The 12,182-nt window shown below is 37.1% G+C and overlaps 1 protein-coding gene across 1 annotated transcript in view; it reads right to left on the minus strand.

The window, feature by feature from the left end:
- Positions 1-1,048: 1,048 nt before the first annotated feature.
- Positions 1,049-12,182, minus strand: part of LOC117173681 (eukaryotic translation initiation factor 4 gamma 2-like) — a 160,009-nt gene continuing 148,875 nt past the window's right edge. The window contains exon 9 of the mRNA XM_033362321.1: positions 1,049-3,585. Coding sequence (XP_033218212.1) covers positions 3,508-3,585 — 78 coding nt within the window. The 3' untranslated portion in view covers positions 1,049-3,507. The remainder of the gene's footprint in view (positions 3,586-12,182) is intronic.

The following is a 12,182-nucleotide window of genomic DNA, read 5'->3' on the forward strand; positions in this document are numbered from 1 at the left end:
ATTTTCATGACTTGTATTAGTGAGAAAAATTGAGTGTTTGTGCCAAATAGAATGTATGCGCAAGGTGGGCGCGGTGGGTTGTGTTCTTTGGTTTTGTCCAAAGCCATAAAGTTGATTTTCACCCTGTAGCTGGGCAATCAATTAAATATCCGTTACCGATAAGTTACCATAAACTTAAAGAAATTTTAGAATTATGATCATTTATCTTGATTTTGAAAATTGATGGAAATTGATGGTGATTTATGAAATTTACAAAAATTTGTGAAATTTATGACATTTATGAAAATATATGGAAATTTGTGGTAATTTACGGAAATTTATGAAAAAATAAAAAATAGCAGATATAAAATGAAATATGGTTTTTAACGATGATTGCCCAGCTACAGGGTGAAAATCAACTTTACGGCTTTGGGCAGAGCCAAAGAACACAGACCACCGCGTCCACCTTGCGCGTACATTCTAGTTGGCACAAGTACTCAATTTTCCGCACTATTAATATCACTATTATATAAGGCGGCCTAAGAAAAACAAAAATGATCGGATTGAGTTGGATGGGCCAAAAAGAGATTTTGTAAGAAAAGAAAGGGGAAGATTTTGGCCATATCAAACATAAACTTTTAACACAAATTTTGTCGAAATAGAAATTTAAAGTGTGTTGCGCGTTCAAATATTTCATTTAAAATCATTCTTTTGTTAATTCGGTCTTCATATTACAGCCCAAGCCTGAAATTTGACTTTTCCCATAGTGCCAATTGCAGACTCAAGTTATGTAACAGACGCACGCAGGCACAATTACATACACTGTAAAAAAGCTGCTGCAACTTCAAAGGTAAAATTACAATCACTCTAAAATCATTACGTCTCAGATAACTTCTTATCCTCTATGGAAGTTTTTCGAAATGAGAATTTTTCAAAATTGCATCGTGGGACGACCTAATCTTACAACGGTTCGTAAAGTTCCCGCAGCTTATATATGTGTCTGTGCGTGCCTGTGTGCGTGCGCCGAAGAAAGGGGGCTTAATCTAAGAAAATCGAAATCGGAGTTTTATATCTTTCGATAGTTTTTGAATTGCTCTTTTTAATAAAACCATGGAACAAAATTTTCGAACGTTCTTATTGCTAATAATTGAGTTATTAGGTACCCAAGAAATCTGGCTTTCGCTTGAGAGCTCGAGATCCCGTGAAACACCTCCCTCTACTCACCACTACATTTCCGCGTCTCATATATACCCCGTCCGTGATACGCGGGAACGGCACCGCTATATGCGTGATAATGCATTGGTAGGTGGAGAGGGAAGATATCGAGAATCTTCTCTCTTTCCTAAAAGTCGCATCTATCAGTTCGACTTCGACCGCTCGCCCTGGAAAATCTCACTTTTCAGAGTAAGCCCCCTTTCTTCGGTGCACGTCACATATGCATTTAGAAAAATCAGGCAGTCGGGCGAAAGCCGGCGTTCAGAAGAATTGTGGAAGAAATAATTACCTGTCTTCTAAGTGCCTGGTCAATTTAGGCATTCAGAAGAATACACAGCCATTCTTCTAAGCACCTAAAGCGTTTTAGACGATTACAAGATTGAATTGTAAATTAGTGCATTAAGAAGACGGGAAAAAATGAATCGTTAAATTTACTATTTCAAATACATTATTTGAACCCATTTTGTTGCGGAATTTAGTCAATATTAAAACGTAAAATAGGCGCGTCTACGAGTTTTCTTGTACATCTTGCAATTGGAAATATTAAAATAGATTAAATTCCAAAATAAATCTATTCAATTTTTACGTTTCCGCTGACTTGTACCACTCGCTTTAGGATTGATATAAGATCTTATGTATAAATTTCAGTAATTTCAGGATTCCAGAGGCAATTAACTTAAGATGGTTATAGCCCAATATGCATTAGGTATTTTTGAATTTGAGTATTCAATTTTGGGTGAAACTTTTTTTACACACAGCTGTTCCGATATGTATCAGGCAGGTTGTAATTTCAATAATGTAGTCAAGCGATGCGAAGAAAAGGTATGCCTAATATGACAATAACAACAATAATAATAATTATTATCATTAAATCATTAATATTTTGAATACAAAAATTTATAATTGACTAAATTGCAGAATAAAAATAAAATGGTTACCGTCAATACTTGTAAAACATGAACTTAAATAAAGTACTTGATTAATTAAATAAATAATAAAAATACTAATAGAATTTTAGTTAGCCATTTAATGTGTGTTATTAGTCTATGGTTTCATTCTTCTAATTTTTGCCTAAAATGCTTCAAGCGTTTAGAACAATGAATTAGTATTCTTCTAAATGCCTAAATAAACTAGACACTTACATGACACGTGATGCTTTCATCAAAAATTCTGTTGAACGCCAGCAGTCAGCCGACTGCTGGTATATATATATACACGCACACATATATATGTGTATACGGTCACCCATCTCACGCACGTGAGACGTGGCCATTGCAATTATTTACCACGGTTCTACTGCAAGCCAGTGTCATTCTCATAGATGGCAGTTGCTCCCAGTGGCACCCTGCGGTGGTTGTTTGACCTTTTTTTAATCATATAGGATGTACCAAAATTTAAGGTTTAATGGCATATTTTCAATTTTTTTGTTTAGTACAAAAGCTTTCTTCGAAAATGTTGTTGAATGCGTTTGTAACATTAATTCGTAACTAAAGACGACCAATCGCAAGTGCTCTTTAAAAAGAAATATTCAATTTTAGCTCGTAATTAAACCAAACTTTTAAAGAGGATTATTCGGTTACTTTTTGCAAGCACATTCTTGAAGAGTAGGCCTTAAATTTAGGGACACCACATTTATGTATGAATAATATCGAATAATTATGTACCCGTGTAGAAATTTCCTGATTTGGCGCTAGCATAGAATGAGACGGAAAATCATACTGGAACCAGGTGTGGCAGAAAAAAATATTGTCTAAATCGAGACAAAGGCGTTTCAATTCTTCATCCGATAGACCAACGTCCAGCCCTACCTTGAGGCATAGTCGATAGGTGGACAAATTGAGCGATAGTGTACACAGTGCACTGGCTTTAAGTATTTTTATCCCGGTGACTTTAATAAATGTTTACACTTGACTATCAGAGTTGTACTTCATCCGCACCAAAATTTCTACACGGGAAGTATGTGTATGGTATCATCATAGACGTTGATGTTGGCCGAATTTCAATACATAAATTACGGACTAATTAATGTTCAATTATCTAAAACATTAAAACTTCCTCTACTCGCGAAATCTGTCGCTCGTCACTTTCGCTGTCGCCAGTTGTGGGGAGCTTTTTTAGACGTTTGGTTTCAAATCTTCCACGAAATAAAAAAAAAGGATAATGCTAGACAAACAGAATGCGCTCTCGTGATACACTGCTGACACAGCACAATCCATAAAACTGAAACTTCAAATCGTCTATTTCGTTGATAGTAAAATCCTCAAGTCTTAGATAACGTGGTAAGATTTTTTGTAAGTTTTCTTTATGTCGGCTTCAGTTAACACTTTCATCCTCATCGTCCTCCTCTTCCGTTGATTGCGCTTCCTCCAGCCACATTAACCAACTGTTTACCTGCAATAATATTTATGAAAGTCATATTAATTTAAAAACAGAAACAGAATTTCTAGGAGTGCTTGCTTGAAGAAAATTTGATTATTCCAATTCTACTTCACATAATTAGATAGACTTTTGAGTTTTCACATATTACCTAGGTCATATCAATGTAACAGTAGCAAATTAAGCTACAAGGCGATATAAAACCCTGTTTTTGATATAGGCTCCTTTAAAAGGCTGCAGCTAAATGGGCGATTTACTGCCTGATACATTGTTATATACAAATAAAAAATGAACCGAAAATTCCTTTTCTAAAAATCAGTTGAAATTTTAACTTTTAAGTTATAAAATATTTAGGCTAGACCAATCAGGAGCGCAGTATAAACAGACATGCATGCGTGGGCGGGAGTCCAACGTAGTGTTATTGAAGCAAGCGCCGAGGTGGGGTTAACGACGGGAGGCAAACGGTCACTATACTGCGTTGGACTCCCACTTAAAGACGCGCAACTGTCCGGTTTATATATTTTATAACTCAAAAACTAAATCTTAAACTGATTTTGAAAAAGGAATTTTCGACTTACTTTTTTTTTATTTTTATACAGCCATGTAAGTCCGGACACTTCAGCCTGGAAACTCTGTATAGTATAAAAAAAATAAAAATAAAGTGATGTAAGTACCTTTTTTTGGCTAGTGACCACTGGAAACTATGTTTTCATCATTGCCCCGTCTGATTTCTTTTTAACGACACCCTACGTTTATTGTTTTGGATGTTTGTGCTAATCTGTTAATCAAGCCGTAACAAAAGGTTTTTTCCTTTTTTAATACCGTTGTTAATTTCCTGATACAGGGCAACGCCTCATATTATAGCGCACTCCTATTTCTAAAAATTGAAGCATTCTGAAATAACTTAGGATATATGAATGGTTGGAAACCATAAGGGGCTACCACATCAAATTTTCAAAGTTCACTTTTTTGGCTTTTTTTGTTTAATCTTTCCTACGTGTCGTGCTTTTTCGGAAAGTGAAAAACATTAAGGGCCGATTCCACCAGCTGTGATTAAATCCATGATTAGCTAATCATGATTATTTTTTAATCTGCGCTTTAATCACGATTAATTTATGGCGCATTCCACCATGAATTTTTAACCTCTGGTTAGCCAACCGGATGCTCTGTTCGCAATAAGTCTAATTTCTGCGTGCTCCTGTTGTAATGGTGATGCCGATTGGCTGATTTCGAATTTGTATTCGCGCGCAAAATATACCGCGACTGCTCACGAACGACGAGCAGCGACGTGTTTTTTGTTATGCACATCGTTTCCAAATAAATGGACAGGAATTAGTTATCGATTGAAATTGAATATAAGTTGTGTGATTACAAGATATCGTTATAAATTCGATCAATATTTCACACCATACTTGAACTTCAACTTCGAGGTTATGTTGACTCCCGTTAATCGCTGATTTAACTCGCTAACTCGACGATTAGACTTCTTTAAGCACGTTTTAAAAGTTGGTGCAACGCAATCTGCTGATTAAACTAAGTTAATCAATCTGTATTTAATCAAAGTTGGTGGAATCGGCCCTTAATTTTACTATTTCTAATTAAATAAAAAAGTTCCTCAAGGGACTATCCCGAGACATACTCGCTGAACATAAGGGGCTAACCCAGTACAAAGTCTAAGTCCTGCAAGGTTTTAAGAAAAGCATACCAGTCTGCAGAACCAGATTTCCGTTCTAAAGGTAGATACAGATACTACGAATACCATTTTGCGCGTATTTGACTTCAAAACTACATACAAGAACCAGATGTGTGTCAACAAGTAACGTGCGCGTGCAAGTGGAGTTTTTTTGGTACATAATTAATGACTGAAAATATCCACGAATTTTATTAAGGTTATTTTCACCGAGAGTTTTCGAAATAGTTTAAAAAAAAATCATTTCCGCAAATTGGTTTTTCGCGTAGAAAAATGAGATGAGTCAATCGTATGTTAAATTTAGAGCGAATGCAGGCGTGGCTTGAGAGTTAGCCCTTTACGATCGCCGAATACCTCTTGGGGTAGTCCCCGGGAAAATTTGAGAGTCCACAGTTGGAGAAATATTACAAATATTGCTCTAGAACGTTGATATGAAGTAGATTATCCTATTTTCTTTCAGTATTGTTCTCCTGAACAATTTTTCGAAAAAAGGTTAGCCCCTTATGTTTCCCGAAGATTTATACAACCTAAGAAAAGAACACTTTTAATCCCCACTGAAATCGGAAGGTGGTTTCCTTTACAATTTTTTGCGCTGAATTCGAGTCTATAAATAGCTGTCGAAAGAATTTTAAGATATTAAAAGAAGTGGTCTCAAAAATTTGCAACATGCCTTAACTTTTTTAAGTTTCTTCAAAAAAAGCTGGTAAAGGAACTCACCCTTTCTTTTCATATCCGTATAAAGTGTGCCACAGGCGAATCCAATCAAATAAATCTTTCATCTTTGATGGAATCCGCGAAAGTCATTTTTCACATAAACCAATACCTTCTCATTAGGATGAGAATGGCATAACTTCGAAACGCGATGATACTCGTTAATTTTGACAACACATTGGGATTTTTCATGACTTAATACCGATTTCCAATGAGCCAGACAACTGGGGCAACATATTCTGGTGATCCGACCAACAAAGGCGACATAAGGCATGATCTAGTCAACTAAGCAAGAGAGTCTATTGATCGGCCGAACTAAGGCAAAATAAGGCATGATCCAACCAACTAGAAAAGAGAAGGCATAATCCGGTCAACAAAGGGTATATATGTCATGATCCACCCAACTGTGAGAAGATAATCTAGTCGTCCCACTACCAAGGTAAGATAAGACATGATCCTAGCAACTGAGACAAGACAAGACAAGGTAGGGCATGATACAGCCAAATTGGGCAAGATAAGCCATGATCCGGCCACTAAAGGGATGATAACAGACAAAGGTATGGTCATGCCGTGGATAATCATGCCTTATCTTACACGTATCTTATCTAGGCGTACCACTTGATCGTCATGCCTCACTTGGTTGGATTATGCCCTTCCTTGCTTTAATAGGCTGGACCATACCTTATCGTGCGTTAGTGGGCTAAAGCAATGAAAAATAAAGTATAGTACAAGTAATATATAATTTTGTGTGTTTTATGTTTTGAAGACTTCCAGATGCTTTAGGGCTTTAATCTTAAGTTAAATTATTTGAATTCTGCACAAAACGTGTTAACTCTTCCACCATGCAAGGACACCTAATGTGGCGCACGATACTTAAATTTGTATACAGTTATTGAAATATATTCACTACCGTCGGAAATTGTCGCTGCGATCAGCGAAAGCACTATTAAAAATCACTGCTGATTTTGAAACGTGATTCCTCGTTCAAAAATGGAGAAAATTTTTTAAGAACCCGTTAAAAAGCTTATTAAATTACGCGTCAATAGATCCCTAATAGAAGTGTTTTGGGCCTTTAAGAGAGAATATCCTGCATAAGAATTTAAAAAATCAAGAATCTCTCGAATTTTGTACTTTGACTTCAACTTGTAAAATAATATTATTAATTCTTCGGATAATTATAATTCTTCCGATAATCCTGTCTTTAACGACAGCTACCAAGATTTTATACAGCGTGCTCAAACAAGTTATTGGACTATAGTTCTCAGAGTTGGGCAACTCGCCTTTCTTCAGCAGAAGTATATTGCGTGGTGAAACTAACCACTGCGAAATGGGCGTCTCAGGTTTCAAATATGAGGTGAAGACGGGGGCCAGATGTCGGTATGTAAAGATAAAAGTGCTAAAGCTCTGAGTGCTTCTTACATCACAGTGTACATACGCGCTATAAAGCCTCCCTCGGTATCGTAGCAGTTCAGCAAGTCCTCTTTCAATCCTTCAGTCCTTCAATGTGAAGTTTCGCCGCTTCATCGTCATGTTTCCATCTAAATTATTTTAAGCGCTCCGAGCGCGAGGGTGATCGTCTCTGTTTGCCGACCCATTGTCGGGTTCTCTGCACGCTCAATCGTTTTGAACCGCAGATACAACTTTTTTACGGTGGTGTCATTGTTTCCACGAGCACCTAGGAAAAAGGTTCGTCCATCTTTGGACAGCCTCACATAAAAGTACAGGGCCATTCCCTGGTTAATTGAACGCGACTGCTTATGAGTTACTATGACTATATGCAATAAAAACCCTTTGTGAAGACAACCTATATCCGTAAGCCGAGAACGCGTCCGGTAGCTTTGGCATAAGCCCTTCGGTTAGATTTTAAAAAACTGAAACCGATATATACGCGCGCGCACGCGCGCGTGTGTGTGTGTGTGTGTCGGCTCCGAGCGAAATCGCGTGAATATTTCAGCCGTAAACAAGTCTCACGACGCTAAAGTCTATCACGGGCTCAATACGATGATTCGAAAAAACTCTCGTGCACTCTGCAGACACAGAATGACCCATGGACGACCGCCTTATGCATTTTTCCCGCAAATACATTAGCATCTTGTTGACACGCAGGGATGCTTTCAAGGCTATTAACCAGTGAAAACTTGGTACCTCCGAGGATAAGGACGATTTTCTTAAAATGTTTTTTTTCCAGTTAGTACCGAAAATGCATTATGAAACATGGTTCTTTTCTTGAAGTCGCGGAAAACTATGTCAGGCCTTGAGTGCGCGACAGAAAAAATCGTCAAAAATATGAAGTTCCAGTATATACGGTAATTCTCATTCGCGAATTTTGACTCGCTTTCCCTAGGAGATTTTAGCGGGGCGATATTAAGACCCATGCCGTAAGAGTGACAGAGATGAGGAAAAAGTACTCTTAGTGCTGCATTGTACCTTTGGATGTAGGTCGTTTCCGCATTAGTTAGAGAACTGGATAGTATGTATCCTAGACGCTCGAGGTGTGCATGAAACTCTCTGCACCTATCATCTGGAATATCTTGGCTGAAAATGTGGCGACGGTATGCTAAAGTTGTAACGACACCGTCTAGACATGCCAAAATGAAACCCTTAGAGCTCGACTTCAGTCCGGGTAATTTAAGGAAAGCAAACGTTAGCACACACAACACCGACTGATCCTTCGCATTTCTGTGGAAAATACCGTGCATATAATTGTCGAGGAGCTGTTCGAGGATTTTTTTCGACTGTATTGATGAACCTTTAAGCTTTCCAAAAGACATAGGATAAATCTATGGGAGGTAGAATCAAACGCTTTTCTGTTATCAATCTAGGCCATCGATAGGCCGCGCTGATAGGAGGATGCGTCTTTGGAGACACATTATTTATCGATGAGCACGTACTCCCGACATAATGGCATGCCTTTCTTTGAGCCGTTTTTCGCACATTTCTTGCCACACAGCTCATTATCATAACAATCCGACCATTTAGGATGGCTCTTAAGACCTTTTACAGTGTGTTTAGTCAAGTCATTGAGCTCTAATTCTTCAGGTCAGTGAAGTTGCCCATCTTTGGCAGGAGCACTGTGCGCCTTTCCACCAACCGCTTCGGAATAGCCTGTTCCGACTTTAGATATGAGGTGAAAATGTGCCTCTTCGAGTCTACCTAAAAATCTCGACATTCCGGCGATCCATCGCATTGGCAGTGATAAGTAAAAGAAATGTATGAGCGCTGTAACTTTCAATACGTGAATAAATATTGAAGTCTCTGGAAGACTAAAAAACTGGGGTTTTCCCTATTTCTAAAAAAATCTTCGATAAAAAATATTCTTATGACTGAAAATATTCCTTCTTCCAACATCTACCCGTTTAGAGACAGACTTTTTCTAAAAACTCAAAATTTTATCATTACTTCTATAACTTATCTTCCTACCTTCTGCATACTGTTAATTTATTGTTATACTTCAAAAAGTATCAGTCAACATTTGCACATATTGTAGTAAATTGTGATAATAAATTATGCAATAATGTCCAAAAGAAAGATCTTTTTAAAGTTTTCTTTTTAATTACCTTAACTGGAAAAAAATATACAGTCGACGCTATTTACCTTGCCGCGAATGGGACCGTAGGGGAGTAATTTTCCTAGAAACGCAGTTCCCCCACTCTCGAGTCTAATCTTGATGAGTGGTGTTTGATGCGAATTGTTTCGCACGCTACGTACGTTGCCGCGCGCGGATCAGTGTTTACAAACAGAGAAAGTTTGATTTTCAGAATACATATTGTGGAAGTGATTATCTCACATTTTATTTCAAAAAATTGTGAGCACATCGTTCTCTCGCGGAATAAACTGAAAAATAGGTTAGTATTTACGAATCATTGATAAACCTTTAATTAAATTTTCCATACTTGAGGTTATCCCATGTGACATTTTGCACTTTACAATTGATTTAAAAGACATAAACCATTGACGGCAACGTAAATAGCTAGCGGAACAATTCTCGGATGCCGAGCCGTCGCGGTCGTGGTGGGGGAAGAGCTCGAGCGAGATTTAAGGGCAGCGGCAAGGTAAATAGCGGCAAGGTAAGTAGCGTCGACTGTAAAACTACTGAAATAATGGATTAAAAGTTCCTATTAAAATTTTTATATTGACAAGTCGGTGTCCCTGAAACACATACAGATGATTCCATTTGTTAAAATAAGAGTTTTTTCTCGAAAAGTCCGTTTTTTCTGACAAAATCAGAATAAAGCGTTGCCTTTTAATAAATCGTATAAGTTTTCCGTTTGTTTAAACAAATTAAAATAGTTTAAACACTTTTACAATATATAAATTTCGATCTGTGCCGCGGTCGGGTTGGAGTTCTCAATTTTATTGGCCCGTCGATCGAATTTCGAAAACCGATCTTCGATGCGCGCTGTCGCCCCATCGGTTTTTCGGTTTTATAGGCCCGTCGATTGACGTCGAAAATCCAACATTCGATCCGTGCCACTGTTGGATCGGTTCTTTCGACAACAAATAATAAAGCGTCGTCAATTTTTACTTTAATAATTAAAATTTGTTATGCAATTACATAATAACTAGTAATGATAAATCCTTAAATGTTATTCATCTCAAGATTTGGAAGATGTTTTATAAAGGCTTTACAGGCTTATAATATTTATTTTCTTATTTAATATTCTCAAGCCAGAATAATAAAGGGGGAGTACTGCTACTGAAGGGTACCCCGATACTGTATTATTACTTATTACTCCAGCTTTATTCTGATTTTTTTCATCAAATAGCAGTTTAAAAAATTTGTTTTCTTTACACATACATGCAAAACCCTCGTTTGCCCACTATTTACCGACATCTAAAATGGCCGATTCCGCACTGTGCGCAAAAGCAATGAGCAAAATCCCCAAAATCAAATGCCAAAACGTTGTCACCGGTTAGAAAAATGGTCTCCACGTTTACCAAACCATTTTGGCCACCGATTGCCATCTAGCGTCGTAAACGGTTACTTTGTGAACATTTTTTGGGTAAGGTTCAGTTTATTTCGTTCGTGACGGTTTGTTTTCGCTCATTTTCGTTCAATTTATTTGATGCATGAAGAGGTTAAGAGTTAATGACAAGTTTGAATAAGGTGCAAACAGCAAAAAAATCATCGAGATGGATTTCGCTCGAAATTTACGCACCTTCCAGCCTAATGGTTTGAAATTTATTTAAAAATCGAAATGATTACGTCTCGGAAGCAATTGTTAAGGGCATGTGATACTTCGTCGTGTTTGTAAATCAGGTTCATTTACCTCGAATTTTTTCCACAAAAATAAAAAAATTTTAAACTGAATTCGGAGATGCTACAAAATAATATAACGGACGTTTACAAGTTCTTTTTTAGGGATTATAACAAAAAGAAAATGATTGTGCTTAATAAAAATGTAATGCATGTGAATTGTTTTGTGGTTAGGATCGCTTTTTTAGCTCGATGCCATTCCGATAATGTAGGCCTCTGTCTTACCGATGCCTCAAAAGACACACACAAACACATCAAATTTAGAAAAATAATTTTTTTTAATTAACCCATAAAAAAAGAGTCCAGGGACGTCCGTTGGCATGTTCGCTATCATGTCCCAAATTTTTCAGACAAAATCTAATTGATGCATGTGTGCCATTGAATAGATAAGCTTGAATTTGATTTTTTCAGTGGTAAAATATTGAAAATATAATGTTTGATTTGATAATTGTTTTGATGAAATGTTTTGTTGATTTTATATAAAAGTGCGGGTAGGATATATGCAATTTAGACCGAAAAATGCGGGTAGATTGTTATATATGCCCGGTAAAACGTTGGTAGGACAACAGCCCAATTAAGGACGTTCTCTAACTCCCAGTTGTGCTCATCCTTCTCTGTCATAAGCACTGGAATTAATGCTAAGCTTTCTGACCAAATGAGTTGAGCACCGTTTATGCGCAGAAGTAAAGAAATGTGTCTTCTGCGTCGATTTGTGCGATTTGGCAACACCGCTTTCCTCTCTGTCTCTCTCATCACTCTCATGAAAGCATATGGTGTGAGAGAGGTTATATAATAAGTTTGTTGTCAGTTTGTAAATACTAATAAGATGTCTAATTGTCGCAAGAAAAATGTATTTATTGTTTCACAAAAATCAGCATCTCGTACAAAAAAAGCTTTGGAAGCAATGTCAAGTGCAAAAAAAATGCATTAAAGAAGTTATAGAAGAAAATCAAA

This window comes from Belonocnema kinseyi, chromosome 5 (genome assembly GCF_010883055.1).
Source record: "Belonocnema kinseyi isolate 2016_QV_RU_SX_M_011 chromosome 5, B_treatae_v1, whole genome shotgun sequence".
Taxonomy (NCBI): Eukaryota; Metazoa; Arthropoda; class Insecta; order Hymenoptera; family Cynipidae; genus Belonocnema; species Belonocnema kinseyi.